The sequence below is a fragment of the Cannabis sativa genome, chromosome 7, assembly GCF_029168945.1.
Source record: "Cannabis sativa cultivar Pink pepper isolate KNU-18-1 chromosome 7, ASM2916894v1, whole genome shotgun sequence".
NCBI lineage: Eukaryota > Viridiplantae > Streptophyta > Magnoliopsida > Rosales > Cannabaceae > Cannabis > Cannabis sativa.
In genome coordinates, this window is record NC_083607.1 from 60,090,155 (window position 1) to 60,108,751 (window position 18,597).

General features: G+C 29.5%; 2 protein-coding genes and 3 non-coding genes across 6 annotated transcripts; 4 read left to right on the top strand and 1 right to left on the bottom strand.

Annotated features, from left to right (window-relative positions):
- Positions 1 to 1,770: 1,770 nt before the first annotated feature.
- Positions 1,771 to 7,832, top strand: LOC115697173 (uncharacterized). 2 transcript variants are annotated; one of them, XM_030624084.2, is made up of 9 exons: positions 1,771 to 1,972; positions 3,578 to 3,655; positions 4,906 to 4,987; positions 5,134 to 5,201; positions 5,308 to 5,405; positions 6,900 to 7,036; positions 7,143 to 7,210; positions 7,326 to 7,389; positions 7,490 to 7,832. In XM_030624084.2, the coding sequence occupies exons 2-9, from the start codon at positions 3,645 to 3,647 to the stop codon at positions 7,505 to 7,507; spliced, it is 546 nt and encodes a 181-aa protein (XP_030479944.1). In that variant the 5' UTR covers positions 1,771 to 1,972; positions 3,578 to 3,644; the 3' UTR covers positions 7,508 to 7,832. The 2 variants fall into 2 exon arrangements, with proteins under 2 accessions (XP_030479944.1, XP_060957590.1); XM_061101607.1 differs by having other exon boundaries at positions 1,778 to 1,972; positions 7,326 to 7,832.
- Positions 7,833 to 12,378: 4,546 nt separating this feature from the next.
- Positions 12,379 to 15,137, top strand: LOC115697172 (uncharacterized protein At4g18257). The gene is made up of 3 exons (XM_030624083.2): positions 12,379 to 12,755; positions 13,750 to 14,070; positions 14,812 to 15,137. Exons 1-3 carry the CDS (start codon positions 12,475 to 12,477, stop codon positions 14,981 to 14,983), a joined length of 774 nt encoding a protein of 257 aa, XP_030479943.2. The 5' UTR covers positions 12,379 to 12,474; the 3' UTR covers positions 14,984 to 15,137.
- A 260-nt stretch (positions 15,138 to 15,397) lies between these two features.
- TRNAR-ACG (transfer RNA arginine (anticodon ACG)) lies at positions 15,398 to 15,470 on the bottom strand. The gene has a single exon. It is a non-coding gene; the product is annotated as a tRNA-Arg (tRNA).
- Positions 15,471 to 16,181: 711 nt separating this feature from the next.
- Positions 16,182 to 16,254, top strand: TRNAR-ACG (transfer RNA arginine (anticodon ACG)). Its single transcript has one exon. It is a non-coding gene; the product is annotated as a tRNA-Arg (tRNA).
- A 1,403-nt stretch (positions 16,255 to 17,657) lies between these two features.
- On the top strand, positions 17,658 to 17,730 carry TRNAR-ACG (transfer RNA arginine (anticodon ACG)). Its single transcript has one exon. It is a non-coding gene; the product is annotated as a tRNA-Arg (tRNA).
- The last annotated feature ends 867 nt before the right edge of the window (positions 17,731 to 18,597 follow it).

The following is an 18,597-nucleotide window of genomic DNA, read 5'->3' on the forward strand; positions in this document are numbered from 1 at the left end:
ACTTAGAATTGCTTTCATATCTTAAGGAAAGAGTGTCTTTGTTTAGTACCTCTCTTGGTACCTCTCTTGTATCTTTGAATTCCATTCATATCTTTAGAAAAGAGAGTCTTTGATTTGTAGAGAAGAGTTGTTCTACTCTTACTCTGTTTATTTGTTGTTTGTATTGTCTTGAGTCTGTATTCAAGTCTACAACGAAGAAGAACATCAGTGCACCTTCGGGAGAAGGGTATTTACAAGCTTTCGGGAGATTGCTTTTGAAGTCTTGCATCGGGAGGATACAAGCACACAACCTTCGGGAGATGGTTGTATAGGCTTTCGGGAGATAGCCTTTAAGCCTTGAATCGGGAGGATTCAAGCACTCTTCAAGGTGATCGAAGGGAGTTCGAGCACTTGGAGTTTTATCAAGATTCGGTTAGTAGGTGGAATACATCAAGCTTGCGGCATACAATAAGAGGGAGTCTATTTATGCATAAGTCAATTACTTTGTATTTTTGATACCGATCTAATGAATCTTATCTCTGGGCGTGGCCCCGTGGACTAGTAACAATCTGAAAGGATTGTTGAAACCACGTACAAAAATCTTGTGTGTTTTTACTTTTATGCACTGTTTGTTTTTCTGGGTTTCTCTGGAGTTACAGAGTTGCATTCTGTAACTACAGAAAACTGTTTTCAGTACCAGTTTTATTATTCCGCATTTAATTAAATAATCAAACTGGGAATATTAAAATACGGAATTTCAATTTTGGTGTTTTTATTTTAAATAACCAAGTTCTGACACACATATTATTCTATTGTTTTCATAACTGGTTTTTTTAAGTAACTAGTTTTCATAACTGTTTTTTTTTTGTTGTTGTTCATAATGGAGTTTTAAGTTTCAATTTTTTTTAGTTGGTTATTTTAGGAAACTGGTTTTTATCTGTTAATTTTTATTTTGGTTGCTTTAATAATTGGTTTCTCTCCTTCCACAGTTTTTTTTGGTTATTCTTTTATGGTTTTTCATAAAGTATCCAATCCGATTACGATCCAATCTAATCCAATCCGCAAAATGCGAATATCCACACTTAATATTATATATATATATATATATATTTTAAAAAAAACTATAAAATATATAATATTATTTAGAGTTATTTGCGGCATAACCTCCTTAAGTAGTCAGGTTTTTGCAACTAACCTCCAATTCTAAAATTTTAGTTGTAAAATCTCCTAAACTCGAGTTCTGTTAGCACTTAGCCCCTTCCATCCATTTTTAGCTGTTAACTGTCATGGTGGAATGCCCACGTGTACATAGTGTACACGTGACACAATTTTATTGGTCCACGTAAATAAAGAATGTTAGGGAATTAGGGTAATGAGAGAGAGAGGACGAGAAGAAGAGAAAGAATGTTAGGGAATTAGGGATTTTTTTAATTTTTATTTTTTTAAAATTGTTTTTTTAATTTTAAATTTTTTAATTTAAAAAAAAATTATTTTTTTATTATAAAATAATTAATTTTTTTATTTTTTTTAAATATTTATTTGAGTGGACTAGTAAAATTGTGCCACGTATACACTGTGTACATGTAGACATTCCACCATGGCAATTAACAGCTAAAAATGGATGGAAATGTTAAACTGCTAACAGAACACAAGTTTAGGGGTTTTTAGCGCTAAAATTTTAGAATTGGGGATTAGTTGTAAAAACCTGAACAGGAGGTTATGCCGCAAATTACTCTATTATTTAAAAAAAAAAAAAAAAAAAAAAAAAAAAAAAAAGAGAGAAACCTAATAATTTGTAAACCTAAATATGCATAATCTTCTACAGCCGTTCAACTCAAACCTAAACCAAAATTTTCTTCTCTTCATCACTGTCAATCTCTGTCGCCGTTCCACCGACCACCGATCACCGACCACCGACTAGTCTATCTCTTCAGTCCAGAACTTCAGTCGCCTAAGGGTTATCATTTGAAAGCAGCAGGGCTTGTTATTGAAGGTATTGAACAAAGTGCTGTTTATTGATTGCTTCCATTGTTTTTTAATTGTAATGTTTCAAAATGAGACATAATTAAATAAATATGTATACCTACGTCGAAGAAAGTTTCTTGATTGCTTGATCTTATGTTCAAATTCAAGGTTCACTTTCATTCAAATATTTTAGTACTAAGATATATGGATGATGGATAAAGAGCCTATAAAATCTTGGGTTCTCTACTCAGCCCAAAAGATGTTTCAGGGGTGTGTGTGTGGTTACGGGATTTAGTTCAAAGTCGTCAATTTCAATCTTGGGTTTACTCTTGATTTTATAATAAATCAGTTGTAGTAGACAAATGTTTTGGGGTTTAGTTGTTTAAAGACATAGCAGAAATTGAATTTTACATTGCAGTTTCATAGTACCAAGTTTGATTTAATCTATGTGCTGCATTAGAGATGTGGGTTTTTTATTACTTATTAATGGTATATTCACTATATTCCCCATTCAATGCTTATCTAACTTTAATCTCCCTTCTCAACCCGTACCTTGTTTGTTCTGGAAACTAGATTGTTACAAGTTTTGTGTCAACTTTGTTGTTATATGTGTCAAATAACTTAATATTAATATAAGCTTTAGGCAAAAAGGGCGTGTAATCCTAATTTGTTTATATGAGAGAAAATCTATGAAGCATTGGATTTGAAAATCGGGTATTGGATATGGAGCATTGGATTGGATTACAGATCGGAGATCGGAGAGAAACTTTGTCTGGTTGTTTGAGTTAGTTTTCTCAAGTTTTGATTCTCTCTGTTTTGCTGTGTAGAGTTGTTTTGCATTTGCATTGATATGGGAATTTGTTATTATTCATCCTATTCTCTCTCTTTTTGATAATAGTTTTATTTCTGTCGTAATTAGTTTATACTGTTAAATAGTACAGTTTTTAGATTGGTATTTGTTCCTATGTGTATATGTTATTATTTCATTACTGTGTTTAAGCTGTTTGGTGTTGATGATGATGATGATGATGAAGAAGTGTTTGGTGACATTGTGAAATTTGTCTTTAAATAAAATGTAATTGATGAAAAGTTACATAGAATAGAACAAACAATGTTGTGTTGTTGATTGGAGAGATAATTTGTGGTTGGTTTCAAATTTTATTTGCTGTTTTAATTGGAGAATCAAAATAGGCAATGCTTCTTCATTGGAGAAGAGATGATGATAATTTGAAGTTACCAATTAATAACAATTATGATTTGTTCATTTGCATCTCTTTAGCATTATTGTCAGCATTTGAGTTCAATTTTAATGTTGTTTTATATCATCAAGAACTTTTGTAAATTGTTTCCCTTTTTCTAGTGTCTTTACTCACAAATTTTGTGAAAAAGTTTTAATTTAATGAAAAGGAAAAAAAGTAACTTGAAAGAAAATTTGCTCTCCTGTTGAATTCTTCTATAGTATGAATGATTTTTTGCAATGTTAGGTAATAGACTCCATTGATGATATCTAATATTAGTATCAGGATCAAGATAAAAGCATTGGATTTCATTTCGTTTTGACTCCCCTTAGGTCTAATCATTTGAAACTCTAAAAATATTTTGGTATGTAATAGTTTTATGGTATATGAATTAGGTATTGGCTTGTTTTCGTTTAAAGATCTTCTTCCAGTAGTCTCTTCTTCACATCACATCTACAAATAATGTTCAAAAAGTAAGCATTTCTTTCTTTCCTTCCACTTTCTATTTAATCTATTTATTTGCTTTGTTGGATTGTGATGATTTTCATTTTGTTTTCAATGTCTTTGAAAGTAAGCAATTCAGAATTAATATGTTCCCTTAGTTCAAATTTTTTTTGGGGTTTTCATGTTTATGCTTAGAGATGAAAATCGGGTGAGTAATAAGCGGGTAATGCATCTCCCAATTTCGTTCCTCATTGGGTATAGGTACCCGTTAAGATTAAAACAATAAGAAAATACTGTAATGTAATTCAAAATGAAAATAGAAAACAAAACATTGACTTTAAAATAAACATACATTCTATCTATTAAACAACTTTTATTACACAATAAATTAGGAAAGATTAATAGTCAAGTTTGTAAGTATAGCTAATAACTTTAATACATAATAATAAGAAAACTATATAGAAAGTTTGAAAACTATATATCTAGGTCGAATATGAGGTGGGTAGTATTACTTCCGACCCCGCCACGAACTCGCTTCAGGTATATAAAATTGCACCCTACCCCCGTCTCATTATTCATTAATACATGTAATCCCCACTCCATTCAGAGTGGGTATACGTCCCCGCAAGTCGAATTTCCATCACTAAATTATGCTCTAGTTGAGCCAAAGCCAAATGAGTAAGTAATTTTAGATATATATATATGTGTGAAAATTGTTAGATAAGGGCATCATTTTGCTTTTATTATGGTGCATTTCTTATTTTCTTTATATAAAGAAATTCTAATTTTTTTTGTATATGACTGTATACATCATGGTGATGCAATATGGGTACAACTAACGATTCTGAAATTTATTTTTCATCTATGGGGTGGCTGCCTACTATAACTATAGTGTAGACTGTCGTATCAAAAAATTGAAATATTGTGTTTATAGGTACTAAAAACAGAAAACACTCATACGGGAGAGTAAAAGTGATGCCCACACCTAAGAAGCTTCCCATATATATATATATATATGAGTCCGATGGACACAGCCTTTGGACTGAAATTTTTGAGTGGGGGTGCAAGTTATTGCCATAAATTGATAGTAGGTATGGAAAAATGAGGGTATACTGAACAATGGCCCTATGAAACATAAGTTGGGTTTAGACTTGGTTATGTCTTGAGCGGTTAGAAGTTTCAGTATTGTGTTTAGTTCTGCAATTGTAGTCCATAGGTAAGTTATTATTATTATTGGAAACTCGAGGCTTAATATAGTTTTACTATTTGATGTTTGTAGATTTTCCTCTGAAGATGTCTCTGCACAAAACCAGGTGAAGGCATCTGTACAGCGCAGAATTCGGCAAAGTATTGCAGAAGAGGTAACTTTCTGTGTCAGTTTATTTAAGTTCAAACAAGTATTACTATTACATAAGTTTTGATTCATGTGTCTGTATTTATTTTCGCTTTCATTGCTGCCCCTCCAGTAAATATAGATTTTTTAACACTTAGTTGATTTCAATTTCAGTATCCTGGACTTGAACCTGTGTTGGATGATTTGCTTCCGAAGAAATCTCCTCTGATTGTTACCAAATGGTTCGTCACACTCACTCGGTTGCTCCTTGCTTGTTTTCATTCAAAGAGAAGAGAACTTTGTAGTCTGAACTTTCTTTTGCATCTAACATCCCTCTTAACTTTGCAGTCAAAACCATCTAAATTTGGTTGTGGTAAACAATGTTCCACTGTTTTTCAACATTCGTGACGGCCCTTATATGCCGACCTTAAGACTTCTTCATCAATGTAAGAATTTCCTGCTTGCAGAACAATAAATTAAAATAATGATGACACTATAAATACTTCCTAATAAATTGGTGACACTGTGAAACTCGTGCTGTTTTTTTTTTAACGAAACTTCCACGGGTCAGTTTGGCAAATGATTCTATTATAAGTACCAGTCTTTGGCTAGTCTGTAGATTTTCGCATTTGAGTCCAGCGGGAAGGGGGTTATTAAAGTCCTTACTCTTATTCACAAACCAATGACAACTTTGGTACAGAGTGTGAAATTAACCAAATAGGCAGAAGAGATAGAATCTAACTTTGCCCCAATTTGAAATGGATCTTGGTCTTTTTTCAGTTTGATTTTCATTTAATAGTGGGGTGTTCCTGAAATTCCTGTTTTTCTGTTTGTAGCTTAAATACATATTGGGGTGTTACTTTTTTGCACATAATTAAAGCCTTTACTTGAAAAAATTATGGGATCTTTGAGAGTTTGGCAAAAATATGGAAAGAGTTTATGCTTTGTTATTGATTGAGTTTAGCTTTACTATTGAGAGGGAAATTTTCAATGCAGACAATAAGCTGTGTTAAAAAGTAAATCAGAATCGTTTTATTTTATCTCCTTTACATAATTAGGAAACTTAATCAGGTAACAGGTGTATGAGAATCATTACCATACAAATGACTCCCATTCCTCTAGATATGATAATAAAGCCTTTTTTTTTCTTTCTTTCCCTATATATATCATTCTTATTTCTTATTACTGGTATTCTCCACTTGATTTCAAAACCCCAGAAGAAGATGATAGGGATTTCCTACCATTTAGTGTGTAAACAGTGGCAAATCAAAGGCAAGATAGCCAAACAGTACCAAAGAGAATTATAATAGCTATTATATTGATGTTACAGTGACAAAGATAACAAGCTTGCTGGGTATTCGAGAGACCCAGCTCTCTCCCAAGAGCAAAAGGCTCATTTAACTAAAATCATTCACACCCTTTTTCCTTCACTATTGAGTCCTATATATAATAACAATACCCTTATTACAATTACACTTATGCCCTTTTTATTTAATATCCCAATGCCTATCAATACCGGCCGTCCGAAAATCACCTTGTCCTCAAGGTGATGGAGATCAACTTGTAACAGCAGTAGGTGCATCCCGTGCTCACCCCTTGTCAAAGAACCAAGCCAACAAATGCAAGGTGTTCGAGTCATGAGAAAGACGCCACTGCTTGCGAGTCTACCTCGATCAAAAAACCAGCTGAGCAAATTAATATTTGCTCTCTGGGTGTACAGAACAAGTTGAAAGAGGGCCACTGATTTTTGCCCAAAATGCCTTGTCTTGCCCCTGTCGAACACCCAGAAACAACCCACTCCAGTAGATAAATGAGAAAAACAAGAGATATACCCCCAAAATCCATAGATGTTTTTCAGAAGGGACACTCCAAGATCTATTTCTTTTTGTTGGTGCCTATCAGAAGATTCATGCTATGCTTTCCTATTATTTGTTCTGCAGATCCAAATATAATGAAAAAATTACAAGTTGATAGGGGAGCAATAAAATTTGTTCTAGCTGGTGCAAACATTATGTGTCCTGGTCTTACATCTCCTGGGGGTGTTCTGGATGAAGAAGTCGGTTCAGAAACTCCTGTGGTATGAATTTTACATAATTATTCGCTATTTTAACATTGCGAATATTTCCATGTTCTGATAAATTTTTGAAGTCTGAGGTTCTTACCTTAAATCTTAATACTTTCAGGCCATAATGGCTGAAGGAAAGCAGCATGCTCTTGCAATCGGTTTTACGAAAATGTCTGCAAAGGATATGTAAGTTAATCTCGACCGGATTTATGGGCTGTTAAATCATTTTAACTGACCAACCTTGTGAAATGTTGCTATGCTATAGTTTCATTTCGTCGCATATTATTTTTTTCATTTACAGAAAGGCAATCAACAAGGGCATTGGAGTGGACAACATGCATTATCTTAACGATGGTCTTTGGAAGGTAAAAAATGAAACTCAAATTTCAACCTCTCTTTATCTTATTTGATATGTTTCTTTGTAAATTTTAATAATAGAGTGATTTTTATTATATTACTAAGCAGATGGAACACTTTTCTTAGATTGAGAATTTTGAAATGGAATATTGACATTCACAAGATCAGATGGAACAAAAAAGAAAAAGAACTTGTTTGATGAAGCTCTTATAATTCCATGGATTCTCTTTCTCTTTTTTTGGGGGTGTTAGTATTATTCTCAAGAGGTATCATCTTGGCATATATATATATATATATATCTATATATGTATATATTTTGATGAGGCCTTCTTGAAAGTTGGTTAATGTTTTTTCCTTCTTTCCTTTTCTTTTATGATAATATGGAGTTGAACTGTTTATCTATCTATATTTATATCATGTATAAAAGAGAGAAGAGGACCATTTTTTTTTTTTGGCATTTTGTACCTAATTTTAACATACATATATATACATTATATGTTAAAAAATGGATTTTTAGAAAATTATGAAGAGTAATTTGCGGCATAAATACCTAAGTTTAACTTCCAGTTGCAAATAAATACCTAAGTTTATTTTTTGTTGGTACCTGATTGTTAATTGTTAAGTAAATTGCCACGTGGTAATTCTTAATTGGTCCAAGCCATTAAATTTTATTTTTTTAAAAAAAATTAATTAAAGTATACCAATAAGAAAATGACACGTGGATAATGACATAATATTTTAACAGTTAGGTACCTACAGAGTTCTAAAAATATAACTTAGGTATTATTACCGCCAAAAATTAAACTTAGGTATTTATTTGCAACTGGGAGTTAAACTTAGGTATTTATGCCGCAAATTACTCAAATTAGAGTATGAATAGATTAAGATGATAAAATCAAGATTTTAAAGTTTGTTGTATACTTGACTTGTATACATATCGAAATAAATACATGTGTATGAATAGTATAGAGTTATGTAGCAAAATAAACGACATAATACAAATGACTATGTTTAAGGTGAGTCTATACTTACATTTCCCATTGATTTGATAGGCCTTTTATTTATTTTGGCATTTAAAGAGAGTTGATTTGATAAGCTTGATATAAAATAATATTGTTTTTCATGTTGAAGAAACATAATATAATGTAACAGTAATTGCAACGTTTAATAACCGTCTGTATTTTTATGTATTATAATTCATAAAAATATTAAAAGAAATTTATAAATTTTTTTAGAAAATATTTGGATGTATAGATATACTGTTATTTGTTTTGGTATCTAAAATAATTTTTTAGTCAATTTTTTAATATTTGTTTTGTATCTAAAATAATTTTTAGTCAATTTTTTTTTATAGTTATGTATGTTTTAGTTATTTAAGACAACTTTAAATTTTTTTAAGAAATTGAGATAAATTTAACACGTTGAAAATGGTTGTACACATGATTATTTTATTTTATAAGCATGTGAAATAAACTGTTTGGATATTTTTCTCTATATTGTAAATTATTTTGAACTTCTTAAAAATATATATGTTATCTTAATTAACTATGACGTACATGAATATAAACAAATAGGCATAGAGTGCATCAAAACATTTCTTTTAAGAAGCATCCAATTCTCTTTTTTTTTTTTTTTGGTATTTATTTTGTTTAATTTTTTCTATAAAATAACCTTTTAGAAAAAAAAAAAATCTTATTTTTGTAAACTTATACCTTAAAAATCATAAAAATGAAAATTCTCCTAATAAATAGGGATAATTTAAAAAAAGAAAATACAAAAACAACAAAAAAAAAAAATTACAAAGATACAATTTGTACGAAGTTTTTAATATTTTTACGGTTCTTTAGATTTTATTGACGTAAAATACAGTTTTTTCATGTATTTTTTATGTTATACTCTTGTTATTTTATTTGTTAATTTTTAGTTATTTGTATATTATTTTTTAGGCTGTTTTCTTGTTACGTTTTTTTTTTTTTTTGTATTTTTATAAAATACCATAAAAATGTAGAAAAAATAAATAAACGTAAAAATGTAAAAAATCATTAAAAAAAATGGTATTTTATGTAATTATCGCTAATAAATAAAGGAAATTACATTGTATACTCATTTTACTTTACTGTTTTAATTTTCATCTTCATTTTCATATTCTTTAAGATATACCCACTTTTATAAATGATGTCTTCCTTAGACCCATTAAATTAATGTAAATTATATAATACACTTAAGTAGAGATTGAGAGTATATTGTGTAATCTACTCAAAAAAGTGAGTATATTTTAATAAAATATCATATAAGGGTATTTATGATTAATGGATACAAAAGAGGTATTTATTTTTTTCACTTATCCTTAATAAACATAAAAGAAATTATATTGTATACCCATTTTACTTTATTTATTTTAATTTTCACCTTTATTTTTATATTTTTTAAGATATATCCACTTTATGTTTCCATTATACCCTTTAGGTTAATATAAAATATGTGCTAGACTTAAGTAGAGAGTGAGAGTATATTGGGAAATCAACTCAAAAAAAAAAAAAAAACCTCAAAAAAGTAGGTATATTTTAATTAAATATAATATGAGGATATTTTTTATTAATGGATACAATAATTATTTTTTAACTTATCCCTAATAAATAGGGGAACTTTCAATTATATACTCAATACTAAAATTATGTAGGAAAATTCTACAATGCACCCGTGAAAATGGATATATTAATGCACCCCTATCTGTTTTAGTATCCGAAATAATTTTTTAGTCAAATTTTTTCTCATGGTCATGTCCGTTATAACTATTTAAGACATCCTGCAAAATTTTAAGAAATTTGGAAAAGTTTAACATGCCGAAAACTATGTTCAAACAGTGTATTGCACGTTTGACTATTTTATTTTATACGCGTGTAAAATCGACTGTTTGAATATTGTTTTGTATATTGTAAATTATTCTGAATTTCTCAAAATTTTGTAAGATATCTTAAATAGCTATAACGTACATGAATATGAAAAAAAAATTAGACTAAATTTTTTTTTTCTGAATGCCGAAATAAGTTAAGGGTACATCAATACATCCCTTTTAACTTTCATACTTAATATAAAATAATATATATCTACATTCCAATTCTTTTTCCGTCTAAGCTTTTTTTTTGGTTTTCTTTTTTTCCATTACGTGAAAATCAGCTACTTTTTTATTTTTTTTCTTCTTTTATTGCTTTTTATTCTCTCGGACTATTTTTTTTTAAAAAAAAAGCTATACCAACATAACTATTTATTTTGGTTTTGGTTTAAAAAGTAATACTATAATAACTTATTTTTTTAAAAAAAAAAATACTCATGTTAATATCTAAAAAATATATATTTTTCTACTTACATGTAACTTTTTTTTTTTTTTTTAAGAATAATAACTAAATTTTAAACTCAAATATTTTTTTTATATATTTATTTTTATCTTTTTTCATTACAATTTTAAAATTAAAGAATAATTATATTGTTAATTCTTCAAGTTCAAAATTGGCATCATCTCTCTATTTATTTTTGAAGATGTTCATTTTATTATGTAGAACCCACAATTTTTTACCATCATCAGATAATATATTCAAAATCAAAAACAACATTTCAGTTTCTTTTATAATTCATTATCAAACAAGAGTAATTAAATATTAAAATTAAGTATGTATACTAACTAATTAATAACTTTATTATTTGATACTTAAAAGTTATTTGATAGTATCTAAATAAGTCTATTTTATCGAATAATTTTAATAGATCTTTTGCAAAATTTATAAGGAAACTAAATAGTATCTTAAACATTAGTTTTATTACAAAACTTTCTTTTAGCTACCATTATGTTATATTGTTGTTTAAAATATTTTACATCAATGTTTTTTAGTAATAGTTTTATTACTTTTAATCAGGTATAATAAAGTATAAGCATTTATCCTATAACTTATTAGTAAAATTAGTATATATAATTATTTTTAAAAAAATATAGCATATATAATAATTTTTTCATAATGTAACTAATTTTGTGATGTTTAAGATATTATTCAATTATTTTATGAGGTTTTTTTTTTTTTTTTTTTTTTGAAACATACCAAAATATCTATATTATATAGATTTGTTTTAAGTATATCATTTTGTAACTTTCAACAAAAAAAATAATAAACTTTTTAAAGTAATCAATAAAGTTGATTCTCTCATAAATTATTTTAGAAACTTAACAAACTTGTTCTACAAAATAAATTTATGTAGAATACAATTGGTATTTTTAAATATGAAATAACAAAATATTATTTGCTAATCCAATAAAAATAGTTAAATTTAAAATTTTAATTATTTTTGTTAACTAAATTTAAAAGAAACTTAAAAGTTACTTTTAATTTTTAGTATTTTTTCGTTGACGGCGAAAAAATATATGCTTCCCACATGTTAAAATGATCACCTCAAAAAATAGATTGTAACAATATAATTTTAAGCTCAAACAATGACTAGAAATTTTTTTAAACTTTTAAGAGAAAAAAAAAAAAGAAAAAGTAATAATAATTAATTTGGTAAGCTTGTATACACATTTTCAAACAAAATTAAAAAGACCTATATTTTGCACAATTAAATAGTCACCTGTAATATTTATTTTAAAATTAGTGAGCGTAAATTTTTCTAATAAATAGGGAAATTTACAAAATATTGAAATTTGGGTTAATTTTTACAAAAATATTGTCACATGGAAATTTTTTCAAAAATACTGTGTTTTATAAAACACCAGTAAAACACGAAGCAGTATAACTCAAAACAACAGTTAAACACTAGTAAAACACCAGTAGAACACCAGTGAAAACTTAACACAGTATACTGCAGTATGAAACTTATAAAAAAACATAGTAAAAAAGTAAAAAATACCGCCTGACAGTATTTTTGTGAAAAAATGGCAAAAGTTAGTATACCATCTAAATTTCCCAATAAATAAGCATAAAAGCCCAGCCCAGCCCAGCCCAGTTCGTAGCCCAGTCCAACCCAGCCCATAAGACTTGATTCGAGGGAGAGACTGAGAGAAGCAAAAGCATCAACCAAACAAACAAACAAACAGACAAAGATCAACAATGGCGGACCAAAACCCCAACAAGAAGAGAGTCATCGTCGAATCCTTAGGATGGCTTACGGAATCCTCAATTATGCCCAGAAAACACCGCGCCATCGCCGGTGTCGGAGCTTCCTCTATCCTCGACCTCAAGGCCCAGCTCTACCACTCCCAAGAGGAAGCTAAGAAAGCCAGGGACCACTCCGCTTCAGATCCCCATTTCCAACGCCCCAAAAAGAAGATACCTTCTCATCATCCTCTCTCCGCCGCCAAGAACTCTGGCGTTGAAGCCCGTGCTTTCAAGTACGTTACTCTATTTTCATTTTTTCGATTCAATTTTTGTTGGTTAGCAATATATGCAAACTATTGAGATTTGTCATTCTGCAATTAGCTATTTGGTACTCGTTTTTATGATCTTGCTTGTACAGATTTGAACTTGCTTGAACAATTATGGGTAGAAAATTCGCCAAACTAACCACATCGAATCGAATTTAAACTCTGATTTTGTATGCCGTATATGCTATTTTTTTATAATGCAATGTTAAATTTTGATTCATATCACAATTTTTATGCAAATAAACATAGTACTTATTAGAGTATGATATATGATTCAATTACAGTGTATCAAGCGGTCCGTACATTCTGATATGAGAATGACATGATTTGTAGTGACTAACCCTAAAATATGTTTGATATGAAGAACCAGCTGGTACACAACTAAAGAAATAACAGCAAGAAACAAATATAGGAATATAGATGAAAATGGATCTGGAATTGATATTACTAATAATATTGGAGAATTACAGTGATAAATCTAGACAATTCGAGAGGCCTAGGTCCTCTCCATGATGTAATATACTCACCTATTTATACTATTCTATTCCCACTCAAATACTATCCTTTTAATAAGTTAATTACCCTTTTGTTTAATCATTGACTTAACTACAATGATTTGTAGTGACTAGAACTTCAGATTTTGTGGGCGCAAACCATATGCTTGATCGGTTTGAAAATTAATAAGTTAAACTAAGCCAAGATGTTGAGTAGCTGCAGAGATAGAGGAGAGAAAAAACGCTTACAATAAGTAAACTGCCTTCACTGTAGGAAATTTGTCTCTTTCCTTGTTTTGTTATTAGTAAGTAATAGATGATAAGATAATAAATGGTTCAAACAAGCATAACTGCTTTCTAATCATATATTTTAGTTTCTTTTAGGAATCTTCTAACTTTTTTTGGACATTAAGATTAAGTTGTCTTGCTTCTAGATGATTAATTTTTGTTATTTGACCAATAATTAGAGACAAGCTTGAGCTGAAAGCAGTTAAGGATGGATCAGCTAGCTATGCTGCATTAGAGAAGAAGGCTGAATTGTATGAGAAGCTAATGAGGGGAGAATTGTCTGATGAAGAAGAGAAAGAGAAGTATTCTGTGAATTTTTTTGCCAAGAGGCTTGACGATGATGAGTCACAGAAGATTCAACAGCCTCAATCTTCTGATACACTAGCAATGGAAAATAAAGATGCTGACAATGATGATTCTTTGCTGTTTAACATGAAACCTGTGGGACTTGGCCGAGCAGCCTCAACAATGGACAATAATGAACACAAGCGTTTTGTAAGGTACGCGTTTAAAGCTATTTCTATGCACTAGTTTATTTGGTTGTATGCATTTCTTTAAAAAAATTTAGGGATTCTTCATATATGAATCAATGACCTATAATGGTTCATATTGTAAAACACTCAGAAAACACAAGAAACAAATTACATAATGCAGTACCAATTTCTAACAAAGTCCGAATATAAAATATTTTTGAATTAGTTTACATTGAACAAGCACAGCCACCCAAATCCTGATCTTCCCCGATAACTTTTACCCAGATTCTTCTTCGTTATCAATTATTCTCTTATTTCACTCTAGCCACGATTCCCACCACCTTCCAAAGCTGCTGCTTTCTTTGATCACCTTGTAATAAACATATATAGAATGTCTATGCATTCCCCATTCCACGCTGAAATTATCGCTTTGAACTTTAAACCTTAACAGAACGAACAATGAAGGAATATATTTTCTCTGTTTGATTTACACAACATGATGGATTATTGTTGGTTTTGTTCGCTGCATACCATTAAACATCATTGTATTACTATTATTTTGAAAAGTGATCGGTTAATTTATTATTCAGATGATACCCTTTGAGAATAGCTCAATTTTGTAGGTGTTAGGATAGACCTGACTACACTCTGTCTATTATTTTATATCAAGCATAAAAGTGTATGGTTAATAAACTTGATGAGCGATTTCGTATTCGATTGGAAACTCGATATGTGAAAATAATGTTTGATGTGGGGGGGTTCCTCCAGGGAAGTACATCAAGAAGCAAATCAAGCAAGAGAGAAGGCATCTGAGCTGAAATCACGAAGAGAACAACAGGTGAATGCTCGTCGGGAAAAACTAAAACAGGCCTATCTTCGAAAACAGTTAGACAGGAAACTGAAAGCTGCATCAATCCAATCCAGTTCTGACAAAACATGATATATAAGATGAGGAATTCAGGATGTACTACCAGCAATCTTAACAGTTTTTAGTATTACACTGTAACTAATTTCTTGTACAGATATATTATGGTTTAGGAATTAACCAGAGTTATGAATTGAATTTAGATTATAGTTTTTGCTTATTTTGTCTATGAAATTTAATGTAGGGAAAAAGCTAAATGGGGGAGTATGGAAAGAAACCCATTACTTGGAATGGAGGTAGGAATTCAACAATTTTTTTTTAAAAAAATAAGAAATTAAATTAAATTGATCAAGTAGATTTGTTAGACTATTATTGTAATTATTATTATTTAAAAAAAACAAATAAAATTAAGAATGTGTGTATTGAAAATTAAAATATTACTATTATTTTTCAAAAGTAAAAATAAATAAAATGAAAATTAAAGGGAATCGACTCTGCTGGGGATCGAACCCAGAATCTCTGGTTCCGTAGACCAGCGCCTTATCCATTGGGCCACAGAGTCAATTTGATAGGTAAATATAAGACGTGATTTTATCACAAAGTAGTTTTGTTAAGTAAATATATTATATTTCAAAGAATATTATATGATTATTCCATTATACATTCATTCTTCTTCTAAAAATAAAATTAAATTATCCATCTATTAGGGTTGATCATAAAATAATCAATCCAATTCGCAATTAAATTGGATTGGAAAATAAATATGTACTTGTGTAGATTTGATATTGATTGACATGTAAAAGTAATTAATTCAATTGACTCCGCACATATATTCTATTCTTATTATAAGAAAAATATAGTTGAATAAAATTGAACATTTTTTATACATACAATTTTTTTTTTCCTTTAATTATTATTTTTTGTTCTATTTATTTAATTAGTTGTTGCCTGTTCGAGGTATATAACAACAATAATTTATTTTATTTTATTTTTATTTATGTGAGAATATTTTTTTAATAAATATTAAAAAGTAACAATTCCAAAATAACTAATTCAATCCACATTTTTGTTGATTGGATCTAAAATATTAAATCTACACTTAGTACGAATTTGATGAATTGTAAACAAAATAGTATGGATTAAATTAGACGAACGCCTCTAACATGTATTACTAAATACACATTTAAATAATTGGTAACATATTTTGAAGAAGAAAAAAAATATAATAATCAACAGTTATTAATTTTTATCTTTGAATTACAATATATCAAATGACTCTGTGGCCCAATGGATAAGGCGCTGGTCTACGGAACCAGAGATTCTGGGTTCGATCCCCAGCAGAGTCGTATGCCATTTGTCTTTTATATTTTTTACTTTTGAAAATAATAGTAATAAGAAAAATAAAACTAAATAAATTCACAATAAAACTCAAAGTATTAATCTTGTTTTTGGTTCTTTTCCTAATTTGTTTCATTTTTTAAAATTATAAATGTTTGTTTTGTCTTGTGTAACATACACAACCAATTATTTATCAATCTATTTAGGTTAATTAGGATTTTTGCCCCCTGAACTTTAACATGTACCAAATCATGCCCTGAACTTTTAAGGCCATTGAAAATACCCCCTGAACTATTGAGATTGTTGGATTTAAGGACTTTTGTCTAATTTTATTCAAAGTTCAGGGGGCATGATTTGGTACGTGTCAAAGTTTAGGGGGCAAAAATCTTAATTAGCCATCTATTTATATAATGTTGGAATATAAATAACTAAGATTGATACTTTTTTTATGCAGGGGCCGACTGGTTTGTCTACCGAAACAAATATGGTGTTAGGTGAGGTGGATTTATTTGTAGATATTAAAATTCATACTGATTATTGAAAAATGGGGATGGGGTTGTGACATCTAGTCCTAATGGTCATGTCTTCTTCTTTAGTGTATTTCTGAATGTAGGGTCTTTCAAAGTATTAGCCTTGTTTTTGGTTCTTTTCCTAATTTGTTTCATTTTTTAAAATTATAAATGTTTGTTTTGTCTTGTGTAACATACACAACCAATTATCTATCAATCTATTTATATAATGCTGGAATATAAATAACTAAGATTGATATTTTTTTCGCACAAGGGCCGACTGGTTTGTCTACCGAAACAAATACGGTGTTAGGTGAGGTGAATTTATTTGTAGATATTAGAATTCATATTGATGATTGAAAAATGGGGATGGGGTTGTGACATCTAGTCCTAATGGTCATGTCTTCTTCTTTAGTGCATTTCTGAATGTAGGGTCTTTTGAGCCTCACGTGGTGAAGGCCAAGGCTTTGCTCCATAGTCTCTCACTTTGCCTGTAATTGGGATATACGTCTGAAACTGTTTGCTCAGATCACTTGCGTTTGGTCCTTATGATTAATAGTCAAGACATTCATTTCAATGAGTTTGATATTATACTTAATGATATTGTTCATATTTAGAATTCTCTTAGTAGTATTTTTTATCTCATTGTAAAAGGTCTAAAAACCTTACGGCTCATTCATTAGTTAAGTGGACTCTTAATTTAGACGAATCACGTATTCAATGGTCGTGCCTCCCTATAAATTTAGTTGTTTAATTTTCAAGGCTCCTTTATACTTGACCCATTTTTGGCTTGTGCCTTGGAATTATTTCGTTTTGAAAAAAAAAAATTAACAAAAAATTAGAAAACTAGATTAAATAAAAATAACGATAAAAGCAAAATGTGTGTTACAATAACATCAAATGACTCTGTGGCCCAATGGATAAGGCGCTGGTCTACGGAACCAGAGATTCTGGGTTCGATCCCCAGCAGAGTCGATTCCCTTTAGTTTTCGTATTTTTTTCATTTTATTTTATTATTTTTCATAAAAATTTAGTAAGAAAAAAAGAACCTACGTGTCATAATATTATATTTATCACAACTATATATTAATATCATTTTTCCTTCTTTTCTTTCTCTTTTAGCCTAAAAGCACAAGCACTGTGATTACTAGAAGAGCTAACATCATGATTGAATACAAGGTTGATTTACAAGTGTCACTATATTACTATACACTTCAAAACCAATAAATATATAAATGAGATTGGACACAAGTTTTGCCTAGCACTTTTAGACGGATCATCTGGCAATTGATTAACGATACTTTTTAAAAAACTATTACATTGAATTATATGAGACTCGATACTTAATTGCATTAATAACGATATTAATATATAGGAGAGTGTTAGATACTTCTGGACACTAGTATCTTTTAGTATTTTTGATATATAAATAATGATCATTATTATTGGGTACCAGTAGTATCTAGTACTTTTAAACATGTCGTCTTGTTATTGAGTATCAGTGTTGTCTAGCACTTTTTAGACGTATCGTCTTGCAATTGATTAACGACACTCTAAAAGCTATTACATTGAATTATATAGGACTCGATACTTAATTGCACAAATAGCGATATTAATACATAAGAAAGTGCTAGACAACACTGGACACTCGTATTTTTTAGTATTTCTGATATATAAATAATAAGCATTGCTATTGGATACCAGTAGTGTCTAGTCACTATAAACATGTTTTCTTGCGATTGGCTAGCGATACTCCCTAAAATTTATTACATTAAATTATAGGGTAAATACCATTTTGGACCCTGTGTTTTGCAAAAGTTATCAATTGGACCCTCTGTTTTG

Bases quoted from the DNA above. Each gene is read 5' to 3' on its own strand.
- LOC115697173 (XM_061101607.1), top strand. The intron at 5,202-5,307 runs GTTCGTCACACT...TTAACTTTGCAG, and splicing joins CCTCTGATTGTTACCAAATG to TCAAAACCATCTAAATTTGG. The intron at 5,406-6,899 runs GTAAGAATTTCC...TTTGTTCTGCAG, and splicing joins CTTAAGACTTCTTCATCAAT to ATCCAAATATAATGAAAAAA.
- LOC115697172 (XM_030624083.2), top strand. From the start codon at position 12,475: ATGGCGGACCAAAACCCCAACAAGAAGAGAGTCATCGTCGAATCCTTA. The intron at 12,756-13,749 runs GTACGTTACTCT...ACCAATAATTAG, and splicing joins GTTGAAGCCCGTGCTTTCAA to AGACAAGCTTGAGCTGAAAG. The intron at 14,071-14,811 runs GTACGCGTTTAA...GGGTTCCTCCAG, and splicing joins GAACACAAGCGTTTTGTAAG to GGAAGTACATCAAGAAGCAA.